The 18,260-nt window shown below is 41.2% G+C and overlaps 1 protein-coding gene across 1 annotated transcript; it reads right to left on the bottom strand.

Moving 5' to 3' along the window:
- Nucleotides 1-790: 790 nt before the first annotated feature.
- Nucleotides 791-4,643, bottom strand: LOC105258526 (probable tyrosyl-DNA phosphodiesterase). The gene is made up of 7 exons (XM_011269817.3): nt 4,457-4,643; nt 4,297-4,374; nt 3,858-4,213; nt 3,084-3,778; nt 2,456-2,998; nt 2,165-2,366; nt 791-2,002 (listed from the first exon to the last, which is right to left on the bottom strand). Exons 1-7 carry the CDS (start codon nt 4,473-4,475, stop codon nt 1,856-1,858), a joined length of 2,040 nt encoding a protein of 679 aa, XP_011268119.1. The 5' UTR covers nt 4,476-4,643; the 3' UTR covers nt 791-1,855.
- Nucleotides 4,644-18,260: the final 13,617 nt, after the last annotated feature.

The following is an 18,260-nucleotide window of genomic DNA, read 5'->3' as shown; positions in this document are numbered from 1 at the left end:
TCGCAATATTTACATTTGAAATGAGACTTTAAACTATGAACAGAATAGAGATTATTAAAATTAAAATAATTAAATCAAATTAAGAAGTTATTAAGCCCAGTGAGATAAAAATAACTTACAATATCATGATGAGTCCGAATTATATTAATTTATCTGTCACTGGAAAAAACTTTATAAAACTGTATATTACTTCCTTCTTCGAAGGTATGAATATAAATGACAGAATAACGTTCATTATACTAGTATTAAATCCATTAGAATCACACAAAATTTAGGCCTATTAACCTAAACTTGTAAGGTCCGTTTCATTCATGGAACCGTAAGATGATCTCCCTACCGTTTTACTGCGAATTGAAATTCATTAAATGTTTACTACGTACAGCATCTGCTTACTTTCCGAGAATTAACATGCGTTGAAGATGACTTAAATATAAGTCGAAACGTCCGCTCTTAAATTGTCTAAACATCTATGTATTATTAAAACTGAATTTTCAACCTATTAATGTTTACTATTATTTAATCTGTATAATTCGCGACTAATAATGATCTCCAGCTCTCTATGCCTGTCTGAATGATTTTAATTTATTAATTAAGAGAGCTTTACTACTATTTAATTATAATTTTTTTATATAATTTTTTATAAATGTCTAGATTTATAAAAAACCACATTAATTTGATAATTGATTGAATTTTCTAACTAAAGACTAAATTAATTAACTAAATTAGTTTTACGCATAATAAATTATCGAATTTTATTTTGTCAATCTAACATCACTTTAATCGATAATTTTGACAAGTTTGGTATAATGAGATTTTTACCAGGCAAAATCGATAAAAATGCGAAACATTGCGGAATCGCTTAGTATGTATTTACTGAAGGAAGTGATGTTGACATTCCTTTATAGTTCTAAATGCAATATAATGTATTAACAAAAGATAAGAACGTGTGTATCGAGATAAGATGTAAAGATGAACAAAGATACCTACATCGAAGTATGTATAATAAAAAAGATCAAATATCTGTTTCCTTTATCTCGTTTGTAAACAATGAACGTAAATGTATTAATGAAAATGATTAATAAAAGAAACAGTAGCTATTTGCATTACTAATGCATTATGTTACAAGCCACGTTTTTCGATCGCAAAACCTGACCTTTTTAATAAATATTTTATTTCTATGAATCGTATTTATTTCTCGCGATGAGATGCGTTGCTCAACGTGCGTGCGGAACACACATAATTGCCGCGTACTTATGCGACATATATTGCGGTATGATTAACAGCCGTTTGAAGGCTGAGCATGTACAGACAGTACTAATACTACGAGAGAAGATATTTTGGCCCTCGCATCGAGGAAGCACTTTCATGCTGATGTTTTATGGAAAACGTGTCCCGAAGAGACGCTGGTATGAATTCGTCGTGAAATCAAAATAGAAAAAAAGTTACGCATCATGTGCGAATTCTCACTAACATTTCAGCCTTCGCCTTCGTTTCTTTACTTTTTCTCCTTTATGCATAGTTATCCCTCTTGCGATTGACTCATGATTCATAAAAATAGTGATACGGACAGTGAATATATATTAAGTGACTATGATCGGAACTGTTAAGTTGAGAAAATACAATCAAGGTGTGAAAATTTCTGTGACACAAAAGTCATAAAAAAGCTACAAGTTTCAAAAGAAACGTGCTTTTGCTCTGGAAAAGAATAAAGATTTTTATTATTTTATAATGTTGTAAAAATATATATGAACAAATATAAATATGTATGCAATTATCAACGAGTGAATTCTTTCTTTTTTTACAAATATTCTATTATTTAAAAAGAGATTTAAAAAACTGAATATCATTCGAAAAATCACATTCTACCCGGAGTATTGAGAAATTCGCAGACAAAAGGACTGTCGCTGGAATCGTATCGACGTAACGGAAGATCGTACGGAATCGGAAATATTGGAACAGCTGGGTCTTCTTCATCTTCAATGGGAAACGTTGTTGTTTGAGTCTAAATATAATTATAAATAAGTGAATTAATAACAGTAATATTAATATTAACCAATTAATCAGCTTTTTCTTTTGATAACATACTTTGATAATATAATTAATATATTAATTAAAATATGTTAGACGTAATATAAAGAATAATATCGGCGACAATGGTACTTACGATAAACTTTGGTATGAATATAACACCGGCCTCATAACTCATTATATAATGATTACTTCGTTGGACTCCCCACGCGGCTTTGCTCAGATTCGCACTGGTGAGCACAAACCATGGAATCCTTTTCAAATCGGGCGAAATTCTCGTATAAGATTTAATGTGAGGCATCGCGCGGTCTCGTCTTGTTCGTTTAGCTCTCCACTGGCTAGATAATTATAAAATTCTGTAGAAATACATAACACGGATTGTTTCTAGAGCATAAAATTGAACAGAATATAAACATTTGAGACTTACTATAAATATGATTCTATCCATTGTTGTTTAGAGTGCACTTGCGCGCTATAGGGTAAACAGCAAGACAAATTCCGACAATCGAAGCTGTGCTTGTAATTCTCTATCGATGGATAAATGAATTGAAAGTTTGGATGGCTCTTTAAGCCCTTAGTAGTCTCCCTTGACATACACGGAATGATATCTTTCGACAACCAGCTTTCAAAATTTGGTCCAAGACTACCTATGCTAGAACTTTGCGCAACTATAGGCCACTGAGGAGCATCCGGTGGTAACGTGGCGTGACGCGATAAGACGTATGCCAATTTTCTATGTCCCCAAGAATCGACCTCGGCGTCTTTGTGAGTTCCAGGAACAGATGCCACAAGAAACACATTCACAGCAGAAAAATTTGCCCTCCGTACGGCCCATATCCACTGTGTTAAAGCCGGATGTCTATATTTACTCAGATAACGTTCGAGATCTTTTTTAAAACCCGTTGGAGATTCTCCGTCACTGGGATTTGCGGATTCCGGAAGCAAAGGTAAGTGAGGCGAGATCCACAGCCTAATAAGAAAACAATGAAACTTAATATTCATCTATAAATATTATATTATCAACAAGAAATATAAGATAATAATATTTAACAGACCCTTGTGTCCGATTATCCCAATCATCAGAGTACAAATTAGCAGTGGAAACTACCACTCTGATTCCGTCATCTTTGTATTGAAAAATCATGATTTTAGAATGATGGCAACCAAATCGAACTGGCATATCTACATGTATCATGGTAATGTTGGAGCCTAATTTCTCACGGTCTACTCTCTCACCATATAAAATCATCATGTCAGTACGTTGGCCAGCTAACAGATATTGCAAACACAACCATCCAACATCTACCATAAAATTCATATGAAGACTATTAACAATCTCTCCAAGACTTCTGTCGAGAATCTCAGGAAAAGTAATAGAGAATTGTTGATTATAAGTCTCCTTAGATTTTTCAATCCTTGTATAAAATAAGTGATAAGGTGCTGAAAAGGCATATTTTAATGCAAACTCTCCTGGCTCCACAACAGATACTTCATATCCAGAACGTCTCATCATCTGGATGGCTTTCTTTCTAACTTCCTTTCTGGCGTTTTCAGAATCACAAGCTCGATACATATCCATAATGGACGTTCCAGAATTTGCACTTTGTTCATTACTTGTAGAACTGCTTTGAGAATCACTGATATTCTGTTGACTATCTTTAGCATGATTGCTGCTCTCTATACTCATTCGTTTCATCTTCTTTGTTACGGAAGGACCAGCTGTAGATGATTCCTGATTTCTTTTTTTTGCCTATTAAAAAGTTTTATATTTATTACACATTTATTTTTCAGAATTTAAAACTCAAAGATTCTTTTTCCATTTCACTAACCTTGGTGCTATTTGAATTCTCACATTCTTTAATTAAAGCTTTAGAGAGTGCCTGTGCTTCTGCATCCATCTGTTTGAGTTTATCTTGCCTCTTCTGTATCACTGCTTTCTTATGTCTCTCTGCTTTTTCTTTCAAATCTTCTTTAATATCTGATGTTGCAGTAGACGAAGATTGTACTTCAGAAGATAGACTACTTATAGGTAACAAATTATCCCCATTCTTGTTTCTCTCTTTTCTGAGTACCATTTGCAATACTTTTAATTGATCCAGTAATTGTGAACGATCATTACATGCAAAATGAAGGACCTCTGGTATTTCTATTGTACCATCGAGCTGATTTACTAGTAATTTCTCCACTGAAATTTAAATAACAATTATTAGATTTTGTTGTGAGCATTGTAATTAAAAAATATAAATAGTATAACAATAATATAGTTACAATGAGGATGTGACATTTCGCTAAAATGAATAGGATTTTTCCGATAGCATTTCTCCATAAAGGGGCAAGACTTTTTCACTGCAATATTAAATATCCATTAAATTATTTTGTTATCTCAAAATTCAAGAATTTGACATATAACATTCATAACCATTGTTACCTATAGAACTCATTGCCATAAATAAAATATTAAATAGTCTGAGAAAAAGAATAATTATTTGTAAAGGAAGATATCCCGCTATCTCCTTTGATAATAATTATAATGTGACGTATAACACACACTATCAATTTTTCTTTAAATAATAATTATCTCATATAGGCGAATCATATGGATGTTACTCCATTCTAAACTCGGTTATTGATGCATGAATGAGAGAATTGTTTGTACTTTTGTACTGCTATCTACAGTCATTCTATAAAACTACGTAGCCATATTTTTCGACACAGCTGGTAAAATCATCGTTTGATTGCGTTGTACACATTTTCATAAAATATAAATTAAAAACACGTATATTCTGTGTATAGATTTAATTATCTATTAAATTGCGAATAATTCTTTTCTAGTCTTTAATATTATGAACATCATTACATATTATTTTGAAAATATTTTTATGTATGTATGAAAATGTGGATATAGATGCATTTTAATATAAAAAAAAAACAGAAAAAATATTAAAAGAATATTCTTCAATAAACTTAATATTTTTACTTCCACCTGTTTCTCTTTCATATTGTAAATAAAAGAAAAATCATTATTACAGAATTTATAAATAATATAATTAAAGTTAAAACAAACTTCCACTTTCACTTATTGTTTTCATGCAATTATGATAAAAAAATTCAATCAATGTATATATCAATTATTAAAAAAAATATCTTCAGGTTTTGTTAGAATCATCGATATCTCGAATCGCTTAAGTCATTTGATTTTTCATCTCTCGGTGTTATAAGCAAAGTTGAAAAATGTCAAAATCAAAATCACGTAAAGTATTGAAAAATTAAAGCAACTTAACAAAGAAATATAAATCACAGAACGTTCATGATGATACGAAAATAATGTCAAACGAGAGATGTACGATTGTCGCCGCGAGGCATGATATATTTATCATTTCGTCCTTTAAATCTTACGAGAAATAGGTGAATTAAAAATGAAGAATTTTTTCAATCTAAAGAATTATCCAAAAAAAATTCCAAGATCGGAGATCATCGTTTTACAAATTAAGATTATTTTATAGGAATCAATTTTTTACGATTCACGTTTTACAGACCGATCATCTTGTAAATGAGTGCGTGATTACACGAAACATATGGGTGCATTTCTCGAGAATTCCTTGTTCTTTTTTATGGACGACGCGGAGTCGATTCTGCCGATCTTCCGATCCCCCGAATACGGCGACCCGGGTAGAATCGTGGAGGTGACGGATGTCGGCTGCGACACGGAAACCACGTATCCCATACATCTCCCACGCAATGGGTGCTATCGACGTCGTGGAGGAGCCGAGAGCTACGAATCGACTCGTAGAGCCGCCGAATGGGATAACGAAAGGCCGAACAAATTTTTTCGTACAGTAACTACGATCCTAAACAATAATAAAGTAAGCGAATTTTGTGATCGAGAAAAAGGGGATCATTGTTTCAAGTATCTTCCGATCGATCTAGGACAGAAACGGAAATTATATGGGAGGTAAAGCGCGACGATTCGATCGCGATATGTACATCGGTGACCTGGGTTACGATCCGCAAGAGAATTCCTTCGACGAGCTGCCCTTTGAACTACCAAGAGATGCTGTTAATTATAAAGACGATTACTATACCCAATTCGTCGATCCCCGAATCGGACATTTTAATCGAGCGAAACTTCCGCGAGATTCACGATATAATTATACAAAAGGTCCGGAATCTCTTTTCGCGCAAAATAGTTGTGCTCATCGGAGGGAAAATATTTTTCCACAAAGATGGTTTATTGAAAGTGATGAGAGGAACTTCCACGAAGATGCTGATATTCGATCGAGAGGGTTGCCGTCGAGCGAACGAAAGAAACGCGCGCGAACCAAGATTCTTTCGAGACTGAAAGAAAATTTTCATTGTGAGACGGGTACGTTTCTTGAAAGCAGATGGAATTAATAATTCTGAAGTTTAAAAATTCGGAGAAGTTTAATAATTTCTCTTATAATACTTAATCAATTTTAATTTGGTCAATTTTGTGCAGAATTCGGAGAGGCCCCAAACACGGCAAAGCATCAGGAACAAGATAATTTTCCTCGCGAGATTGACTCGAAGGATAATATCTGGGATTCCGTTTCACTGGAAAACGACGCAAGTTGCGAAGAATTGACTTTTGCGGATTCAAGAAAGTTGAAGAATCGTAATTTACAGGCGAAAACATATGATTTTATCGATTCGGAAAAGGAAGAGGAGTCCGAGGAAACGCGGCGGAAAAGCAATCGAGAAAATTTATCGCCGAAAATTTCCGCTAAAAACGCGAAATATCAAACTTCGAAGAGCAACATGATGAAAGAGAAGCCCAAGATTTTGCAATCGAGCACGTTAAACGCGAATTCTCCGCGCGTTAAATCTCCGAGGACGCCAATCGAGCAAACGTCAAACGTCAATTCCGCGGGAAAAAGTAAGCAAGACAGATTCTTTTGTACCAACTGTGCAGCCTTAGCGAGTAAATTTAATGTAGCATCAGCAGATGTCCCTGCAGTGGCAATATTCGAATTTGTGCGTTAATGACGTCACAGTTTCTTGCAGTTTTGCTGGATTTATAGATGTGTAACTAGGTTAATTTTTATAATGGAGATTGAAATATAATAGAGAAATGTATTTATTTTTTTATGTTATCTATAAAAAATGTATAATGTACATACATGAGCACATCTTCGTGATAATATTTTTCAATGCGTACGTATGTATGTATATATCCTTTAATTATATTTCTTATCACCCAACACTAATAAATGTTTTAGCCATCTTATCTTATTGCATTCATTTTCACATGAGTTACATATGAGTTCTTTTGCAGATTCAATAAACGTGAAATCGCGTTCGGCGGTCGAATCGAAAAAAACCATCAATTCTCCATCTGAGAGAAGGACAGAAATTATGAACGCGGCATTCGCTTCAACGAATGTCGACGATCATCGATATCGCACCAGTAAATTTTCTAACAAAACGAATCAATCGGCGAAAATGTTTAAACGCATCACAGATTCAAATAGCAACGAAGGAATGAACGCAACGAACGAAGAAGATAATACAAATTCTCTTAAAAATCCTAGAAGTAAAATTAATCGAACCAACATGGCTGCTTCGCGATCGGCAGCCGAAGAGAAGAACGAGAGGACATTTATTTTGAGGATGACAGGCGCCTCGCCTATTCGCACAGGAGTAGAAAAGAAGAAGAGGAAGTTCTTCTCCAGGTTACCCATAAGAACGTGGAAACGTCTGAGGACGAAAGAACCTGCCACGTTGCAACAGAATGACGTTACAAACGGAAATGATAACCGAAAGCTTGAGAATATCGCGAAATCGAACGATCATCTGGAGGAAATAAAAGACGATAAAGTTCGCGAGGAAATTCGGACGGTTCATACAACCGCAAATCATATCGATATAAAACGGAGCAATCGTTTTAAAATAGGATCGCTCAGTGCGGATAAACCGAAAATAACTTCTTCCAATGTTAAGAATATTAAAAGGCTCAAGGACTTAAGGACGAAAGGAACGACAAACGAACAACGAAAGAAGAGAATGAATACCGAGTAAAGCTACGAGGTATGAGATATTTTAAAATATCCCATACAGCACAGAACATTGTTGTAACATTACAGCAATATTGCAGCAACAATGTAATATTGTCACAATATTGATTGAATGTTACAACAATGTTCTGTGCTGTATGGGATATAACATATATTATCAATAGTGTAAAATACTCCAGCAAACACCAAGTAACATTTATATAATTGTTAATTGTAATTTCCCACACAACAATATAACTGTTACATAACAGTTTTATTGTTGAGTGGAAAAATATAACTAACAGTTATATAATTGTTGCTTGCTGGGATATATGCATATTTTCAAGTAATGAGCTTGTACTCAATTTTTAATCGATTTTATCGACTTTCATGGATAAGTGGGATCACGTGCGGTAAAATTGAAAGAGGACACGGAGCAAAACGATTTTAATCACATCGCGACTCCTTTTTCGATCAGTATCGTTTCGTGTTTTTGAACTTTGCTCGAGTAAAAAAGAGAAAGCAGCCGCTCGAAAATATGTAACCGCATTGAACGAGACGCGCATAATTGCGAGGCGTGTAATGGGGCTGCACGCGCGGTGGGTCAAAAGAAGACCCCCGAATGATACCAATTATGCCATCAACGCACCGCGCGTCCCCCTGTCGACGATTCTGTCACAGCACAGTCACTTCGCCCGCATGTCAACCCCCGCTTGCGTAACCACCCCATAGAAGAGAGCGTATAATGCTGCGTCGCGATTCTCGCTGGGGTCCGCGCGATCTCAGGATCACACAGAAGGGAAAATATGTAATTGTCCGTATTTACCCTTGCACCCGGCGCGTACTCAAACAACAACACAGACGTGATTTAATCTGGCCGCGATGGCTCGAACATTTTGTCGCCGTTCGTTCCCTCTATTTGTAACATCCACGATTAAACATTTTACAAAGTCTGTTCGCGCCAAGAAAAACACGAGACGATATTATCAGGAAAAAGCGCAAGCCTCATTTCGATATTTACAATATTAGACGTAAAGCTAGTCGAAACTATGTCGGTTTCAATCTTACTTTGTCTCATCTCGATCTTTAATCATCAGGACAAGAATGCGAGGACACTAGAAAGCTGGAGAGAAACCGCGACGCCGAAAAGTGGAGAAGCAAAAAGGAGGCGGGTGAGCCCAGCTGAAGGCTGGATAATCAAATAACCTGCACGCACCGTATAAATTATCAATCAGGGCGCGATTGTGCAACCCCAACAGAGGGAGCCATCCGTGTCGGTAAGGGTTGTTACACATTGACGTCGGCGGCGGGGAGGGTTGGCGGTGGACAGAGGCGGCGGATTGTGTCCTCGTCCTCGTCGTCGTCTCGTCTTGTCGAGTGACCCCGCAACAGTTATCTTCCCTCCGTGTGTGGGCGTGCGTGAACGTGAGTTCACGCCCTACGGTTCCGATCGACGCGTGCGAGGGAGAATCACCCATGTAAGGTGCGGTTCGTCGCACGTGTTCGCGAGATCCCGCAGATACCAGGATCGCCAAACCGACGGCATCGAGAACATTTGACGCGAGGGAGAGGGTTTCGAATTCTGCATCGATTTTTTCTTCAGCCCACAAAGATAGGAATGATAGCTATATATCACACATCTCCCACGGACGCGATTTTATCTTCTCGAGCGTGATCTTACGAGTTCCAGGGTATCCTGCTCGTGTAGGGGATGTTTGTTATGTTGATGAGGTGCCTCGATCACGCGCGACAGCAGCGAGAAACAAGCGTAGCCGAGCCAATTAAAGCGTCCAAGGGAGAGAATAGTGCCCAAGGGATCGAAATTAATCGACGCGATGGATAATCCTCGATAATCATATACACTTGCGGCTGTTTCGGATCATGATTACTTTCATCCCCTCACGATCTCCTTGGAAATCAATTTGTTTAACCATTCTGAAGTCTATTTTTTTTTTATTTTCAGTGAGTATTTTTTTATCATCGCGGTGATTTCGCTCGGTGCGGAAATATCTTGTCCGCGAAGCGGGGAGCGGCGCCGAGGAATAAATCCCGGGTCGCACGTTCCGCAATGTGCCGTGAAGCGGAATGCACCTATTAAACAACGCAGCCACGCGCCCCGAATAGGAGAGAATCCCGGAGGGGGAGACTAAATAGTTTTCTATAGCCGCAGGCAGTGCGCAATTGTGCACCGAGTCGTCGCCGATAACGAGATACCGTACGTTCTCACGTTTAGACGTCAATGCGCCCGTCCAAGAAAGAGAGAGAGAGCATCGCTACATCGAAGATTATACCGTACGTTCGACGAGATCGAAAGGTCAACTCTACGACGACGAGGATGAGACGCTGGTAGCAGCGAGTCGTATCGATAAATGACTCGGTAAACGAGAAAGTTAGAGAGATTCAGGTCCAGCCTTGTTTATTTATCGCGAGCGATCGAGCTTCCACGATCGCGCGTAAATGGCCGCGGGCCTTTATTTAATAAGTTGTTATAAATTAAAGGGCTACCGCATATTAAACCACCCTCGGCATATTTATAGTGAGTCTTAAGAGAGTATATATACCGGGCGTACGGTTATGTAAATCATCGCTCGCGGTGCGCACGCCACGAACACCGATACCGCGACTCGGTTTCACACACACACACGCACACACACATACATACACATACATATAAGAGAGTCCACAGGATATGTATATGTGTACACATATATATATATCCTGTGGACTCTCTTATGAATTTATCTTCGGCGATGAAACGACAAACGGTTTTAATTGCCGCTTCGGGCATCGCGCGCCGATGCGATCCCCCTCGTTGGATACCGCAAATACCGGCGGGATCCTTCGATCCTGCCATCGGTGCCTTGTTATCTTCGCCTCGGTTCTGGTCCGACGACGAGAGATAAGCGCGACTTCTCTTACTTTCATTATTAGCAATTTATACACGCACAAATATGTATCATCTTTTCGCACTCGCGCATCGAGGTGCTTGAACTCGAGATGTTAATGCTTCGGGAGATACTTTTTATAACTTAAGGAAATTGAGTTATAGCTACAACGCTAAAGCCGGCTTTAGATAGATACATCGTTCGCGACAAATTTTCAGATAAAATTTTATTTATATAATCGCCATATCCTGATATGTATTTTATTTCCTGGAATGCATTTCGTTTTTAATTACACGGCACGTGAAATTATAATTAGAAATATAATACAATAAATAATAATTTTTTTATAATAATTTTTTTCATAAATATTTTTTTATAAATTTATTACATTATTTAAAATAATATATTTATCATTCCCGAACTTGATCACGAATTATAAATTGATTAAAGACAGAATGGATTTATAATAGATATATAAAATACAAAAAATAAAATAAATAAATTACAAATAAATAAAATATATAAATAAATTACAAATAAATAACGAAATAGAGAAAAAAATTTTTTTCCGTAGAGCGAAGGAACGTTGAATCTGGAATCGATTGTATCACGTATTCGCGGCAATAATGATCGGTCGGAATCCAGATAGGGTAACGTAATGCGCTTAACTGACGCAGAAGACGGTATCGAGGTAGTTCGATAGTTCGCGCTAACAGCATTTGACCCCGGTCTGAGAGCGTTCCCGGTTTGTCGGAGACGCTAACAATGCCTTATGTCGGCGTTTCGCTACTCGTGTCACGCGCGTACGCGAGAGTTCGACGGTGGAACGTGTTCCCGAAGTTTCCGCAATAATCCGATTCATCTCCCAGGAACCCCGGCCGAGGGCCCTCTCTCGCGCTGCGAGATTCACGAGACCTCATTGTCGTCCTTATAGAAATGGCACGCGGCGGGGTTTAGCCGCGTTACCATTGCAAACGATACAAACGATCTAATTTCGCCGACGTAATAAGGGGAAGTCCCGGGGGAAACGCACGACGGGAGAGCTTCTAATCTATAAACATTTCTCGCGTTCGACTCTAAACGTGGCGATGCATCCCGAGGCTGTACGTTTCCTTCCACGAGACGCCGAGAGAGAGAGAAAATCCTCCCTCCTCTCGCCTCTCGACGTCCTTACAATCCCGCCGAAAAACTGGACGGGGAGCGGTGCGACTTAAAGCACGCCGCTCGCCGTAAGTCATCCCGAAGCGAGGAAGCGGGAAAGACAACGCGGACGGGGAGAGGGAAGTGTCCCCGAAAATCGTGAAACCCACGCGGCCAACGCACAAGGAGTCGCGCGGAGAGTCTCTCGAGTCGGGTTAATATATTTTACCTACTGACCGTGGCGGCGAGGGGTGAGCGGGGGGGAAGAGGAGGAGGAGGAGGGGGTGGAGGCGCGGGGATATATCCTGCCGAGGTGCGGGCTTTTATATACCGCGTACCGGTATTTATGTGTCGCCGCCTTGCCTAAGCGTTTGATATATGAACTATGAAGGGGGGAAAGAATGATATAGGGGAGGGAGAAGTAGATGGAGGACCTCTCTCGTCTGCCTCGCCCGCGATATATGTTCTTTTGACAATGAGAGAAGGAAGCCCGGAATAGAAGGGAGAAATATGTTTACCTAATACTTTCGCGCGACGAATGCGCAATCGCGAGCGTACCGAGATACATATTTGCGAAGATAAAAAATCGCAGGTTTGTTGCACAACTACTCTGCTCTCTCTCTCTCTCGTCTGTAAAATTGTATTTCTCGTTATTATCGATGAATGCTTCGGGAAAGTATCCCAAAGTCGCGCCTTTCAACGATGAGTGCCAACACGGAGAAGCATAATTTAAGGGATGTAAGAGAGGAATGGAGGCTCCTTGTGAAGTAAGCATCGCGAAAACTCGGGGCAGGAGAAGCTGAAGAAAGAGAGAGAGAGGGTGGTTGCTTGATTGGGTTAGCACTTAGCGCAGTGATTGCCGTTTGTGACTCCTTTGCCATTTCGCTCCCAAGTACCCTCCGAGATTGCGAACCGGAGAGCCACCCCCGCGATTATTCCCGCGTTTTTTTTCCCTCTTTATCGCTCGCGTTCGAACTTTGCAAAGTTTTCTGTCGACTAGGCGGATCCGTCTATGCCCTGGGACGCGAACTTCTCGTGGATCCCCCTCGGAAAACATCTCGCGACTTTCTTCTGGAATTATGCGAAAAAAAAGGAGAGAAAAACAGACGAGTAGCTTTTCAACCGGCCAGCCGATTACGCGCTGGCTCGCACGCTTTCGTAATCAACTATGCAAACGATCTTTAAGCGCTATAAAAATGCAAGTATCTATAATGGCGCCCGTGGGTTTTTGCTCGTAAAAACGTTTCCCGTGAAATACGCACTTAATAACGGCTCGTATGGCATCTGTGTCCCTTGCGTCGAGCAAAAATGAGCGGCTCGTATAAGCACGTTGTTACTTGTCATTACAGAATGGTGAGGCACGTTGATTGTCTTATGACCATTAATGATAATTATACATATATCGCGTAGTCGATTCACCGCTCGCGCTATTAAAACGGAGAATTTCGATGGACTTTATAGCGATACACAGCATCAGTAATGATGAGATAGTAAAAGATTAAAAAGCGGAGACCAATGTTGTTTAGACACTTATAATTAGTGAATTTCAATCTGCGGATTTCTTTTTTACGCCAGAGCTTATTTCAATCGAACGTATACGTGTGTACGAAATATTTATGATTTATCCTCTTTTTCACGGAGATGAATCCTTTCCGGATCTATTTCCATTATCTGCGTCATCGAAATTATGGACTGATCTACACACACGCGTAATATACACAGTCTACTCGCACATGTGCGTTCGAATAAGCGCGGCGACTACGAGAGCCGCTATAAATTACCTATAAATCAAAAAGGGAGAAAAAGGATAAGAGCGGAGAGCGAGATGCGGCAGCCGCGGCGAGTTACGGTTTCGCGTTAAATATGAAATACTGCGAGCCCGGCCCTATATTATATGCATATACGCATACGATATTAAGTAGCTGCTTAACATATTTTAATTGCCAGATTAAAATTTGAAACGTCGATGTCTGCACCCGATTAATAGCTAATATAAAGCTGCCTTTCCTGCTCATCTAGAATCTGGAATCTTTAAAATTTACGATAAAAGAATAGTTGAATTTATAGCGTATATAAAAGAGACACTCGCTTCTATTTCATATTTTTTTTATGCGGAAAAATCTTAAAATATTATAAATTCAAATTTTCGAAAGCACACTTCACGATTTTCAGAAGGAGAAATAGTATAAAGATTACTCGATACTGATGAAAAAGCGAAAGAAAAAAAATAATATCGAAATGATTTTCCCAAGTGAGGACACGAGCGGGATGATATATCGTCGGCGAGATAATAATGCGTGTGAATAACAATAAACGATATTTCCGTCGATATTTACGGCTGTCTCGTTCCCGGTCGGCCCCGAAAATCGTAACGAGTTTCAAAGGAAGGATCTCTCTAGCCGAAGGCGGACGTTTCTTCTACATGAAGGCCGCTGGCCCATTAAAAAGGCCTTATTAATATTGTAATTCCCTTTTAATACGCGTAAATCTAAGATCAAGACAAGGCCACCTCGGAGACTGTTTTATGTGGCTGCTTTAAACTTTATAGATCCGTCCGAATGCACCGAGATAAGATGCTCTTGCATGCTAATATTAATTGAGACGATATATATAATACGTGGTTGTCTGAAAAATAAATCAAACCGACGATCGAATCGAGCGAGATCGGTCTACGATTGCCATCTTTGCGGGTCGCGTTGACAAATTCGCGACGAGCTTAAATAAAAATCCAAGTATGACGCGCGAAAAAACTAATCGAAAAACGTATATACTCTATTCGACGCGTAATTTTGAGAACGATGCATCTCGTGGACGGAGCCGGTCGTTAAGTAGGCACTAATTATCGTCGTCGGAAATAATAATGTATCGGGTCCCAAAGTGAATCGAAACTACCGATCATGCTCCCAAATAGTGACCACCGCGGTCAGCCTTCGTTCGTAGGCGCGTATAAGCAAACGACGCATTCACACTCGTGTACATGTGTACATATACATGTATACTTGTATGAACGTACACGCTTATACGGGGCCTTTCCGATTGCGTTGATGGTCCGGTCTCGCGTAAAGGAGATAAATCGACCGTGCCATTCAAAGTCGCGGCAAAGCCCGGGGCCCTCGACACACATCGAGCCGTCGAACGTCGAGAGAAAGAGAGAGAGAGGGGGGGCAGGGGGGGACAGAAGGAGATGGATAGACTTCTCGCTCGCGTCTCTAACGCGCGGCGTATCGTTTTCGATGATGTATCCAAGAAGAGGCCGAATCGGCGCGCATACCTTTATTATTATCGATAACACAAAGGATCGGGGAAAGGGCCGTCGCCGGGCTGCGAAGTCGGATATTCTGATGGCGCTGGTATGACGAGGTAAATTATTTATTCACCGGCGACTGCACGGGTGAATAATGATTCCCCGCCTTCGGCGCGAATGGCACCGGGAGAGGCGCGTTATTGATCACCGAAATATCAAGAGTAGGCGTATCCATCATCCGTTGGTCCATCGATGGACCGCGCTCGCGTCGAAACGTTACGTACTCGCGGTTAACTCGCGCGCGAGAGAAAATATGCCCGCGAGAATGCACGCATGTATGTAGGTATGTATGTGCGTGTGCGCGCGTACCCCGACAATAAAATCGATTTTTCACACGGGGCATATTTATCACGCGGTGGCGATAATGGGCGCGCACGCGGTGAGATACGGGATAAATATTTCGAAGTAAATAATCGTTAGCTCTATGGTATCGGAGTGTCGAGGAGGCATTAATAACGCCTGTCTTATACACGTGTATGCGGTTCGTCCGGACCGAGGCCCCCGCGAGCCTCGTGCGAGCCGCGTTTCGCGCGCGGTTCCGCTCCTCTAGTATCGCTTGACAGCGCGAGTTCTCGATCATACGAGAGTTCTCGTCGCTCGTCGATGGCGCGATTACTCTCGAGGCTCGTCGTTTGCAAAATTGCCGCGTCGATTCGGCGGACAATGGACGAAGAGCGCGCACTTGAGGATCCCCTCGCGAGAGGACCTACTTCTCGAGAATCAGCGGGATACTAATTGCGGCTCGATCGCGAGTGTAAATGAAGACTTAACGCGTGAAAAAAGATCGCAATTGCCGCGTCTTCGCTCAAAAAAAAGAAAGAAACCGTATTTAGGAAATAAATTTTGACGCCGAAATCGACGCGGATGTCGAGTCGGAAATATCTCTCGTGTACGATTTAAAAGACACTTGCCAAGGTAACTGTCCAAATACACGAGCTCGTTAAACTGCCGTGATCCGTGACGGGATCAATGGACGAGATTGCAATGGAGTAAGATTAATTATCGCTGAAAATTGTCTTCTCTCGACCCGATCGGCTGTCGACGCCGATCACTCGAGACGCCGTCTCGCGCTCGAGCGAGAGAGAGAAGAGAGAAAAAAATGAGAGAGAAAAGAAGGAGATAAGCGGCCGTTCCCGCAACGATGTCCGTGACAAATCTGCGGCGATTAATCTCGGTTGAATAGCTTTCCGTGTATACGTTCCAGCCAGCACGAGTCGGCTCCGGCCGCGTTTATTGCCCGGATCGCGGTAGACAGTGACCGTTTACAAGGTGTAACTATGTACGGCCAGGTGGTCGATCGTCGACGGAGCCCCGAGACGAAAATCTTCCGTCAGGAATGACCCCCAGCTGAGAATTCCCCGGGCTTCTTATTTTTATTTCTCGCCTCCTACGGCGTTACCTCTTCATCCTCGCTCTCGCCTCTCGCGCGCGAGTTTACCGGCCCGAAATGAGCTTCGTGCCTCCGGTCTATGGGCCTCGCCCCGATAATTACGTGATCGATACGTTAAATGCCCCGTGGGCCGATTATGTAAATAAACAGACGCGCGTAGCTAATTGGGTTACACGGGCGCGAAAGGCAAGCAAACATGTAGAGAGCCAACAGGCGAAAATAATGCGAATTTCTTACAAATAGCAACCGGGAGATAGCTGTGAGATTATCAATGATAACAGTGGCAACATAGAGATGATGCTAAAATAAGCGCTACGTTTTACGCCGCCATTTTTGCAGACTTTTTTCCGAGCTTACGTGCATCTAGTAAAAAATTAAATAATATTGCGTATTAGTATTAAATATAAATTAATCACTTATCCAAATAATGATACAAAAAGGGCGTTCAATCTATCACGCGGCTGCGGTTGCAGCCTAAAAGAGGGAACGAGAACGAAAACAGCCGAGTTTAATCTACTAATCTACCTACAACACCGGGACTACTACAGACGTTAGCCGACATTAAAGAGGATCGGGGGATAAGCGCGCGCCTTCGTAAGAGCACGAGAGGGGTACATCAGCGCGAACCTCGGGGGCCCCCGCTTCGGATTCTTATTTCCTCATAAATAATTTTAATGACGCGCCGCGGCAGTTCAGGTATAAGGCCAGGACCTATATGCAGATCCCCGTATCCGTAGGCAGACTCGTATTGTTATTTATTATGTTCGTCGCGGGAGTGCCCGCCGACCATTTTTCATATCAACGTTCCTCTCGGAGACGCTGCCTGCACCGTGTCCGCTGTAATTTGCGCCCGCGGTTTGTGGATTTTACACATATGCCCCGTTCAGAATCAGTTTAAAGATCCAGAAAGTACCTTAATAATTCGTTACAAACCTTAGCTCATCCTCAGTTCTACAAGACTCTACATCGAGAAGGCGAGAAAATATTTTACGCTCGCGGATGAACAACCTATTTGCGCGCGCGCGCAAATCAGCTGATGCAATACGTAATATATCTTTTTTTTTTTTTGAAAACTAACGTGTGCATCGGTATGTGATAAAACTACCCCAACCCCCAACTCCTCCTTCCGACGTCGTCTCGCGGCGACGAGAGAGACAAAGAGAGAGAGAAGGGGAGAGAGAGAGAGAGAGCTCTCTTTCGCGGATGGAGATGAGATCGCGGCCAATCAGCGCGGCCGCGTTTCCTATGACACATCCGCGCGGACGATTCGACGTCAAGTGGGGACAGGACGCGCGTGCGAATTGAACCCGCGTGGCAGCGCCACCTTCGTGTCCTCACGCACTCTCTCCCCCCTTCCCCCGCGACGACGGACCGGACGAATCGCAGCCTCGCGAACCGCGCCGCCCACCGCGCGCCCGCCCCGCCCATTCGCCAGCGTGATTGCACGCGTGTACGTGTGCGTGCGTCGCACGAGCGAGCGTACGTGTGACGCAGCATCCTGG

The sequence above is a fragment of the Camponotus floridanus genome, unplaced genomic scaffold, assembly GCF_003227725.1.
Source record: "Camponotus floridanus strain SB8 unplaced genomic scaffold, Cflo_v7.5 scaffold68, whole genome shotgun sequence".
Classification (NCBI taxonomy): Eukaryota; Metazoa; Arthropoda; class Insecta; order Hymenoptera; family Formicidae; genus Camponotus; species Camponotus floridanus.
The sequence above is the reverse complement of the archived record's forward strand: the minus strand, read 5'-3'. Positions and strand labels throughout refer to the sequence as shown.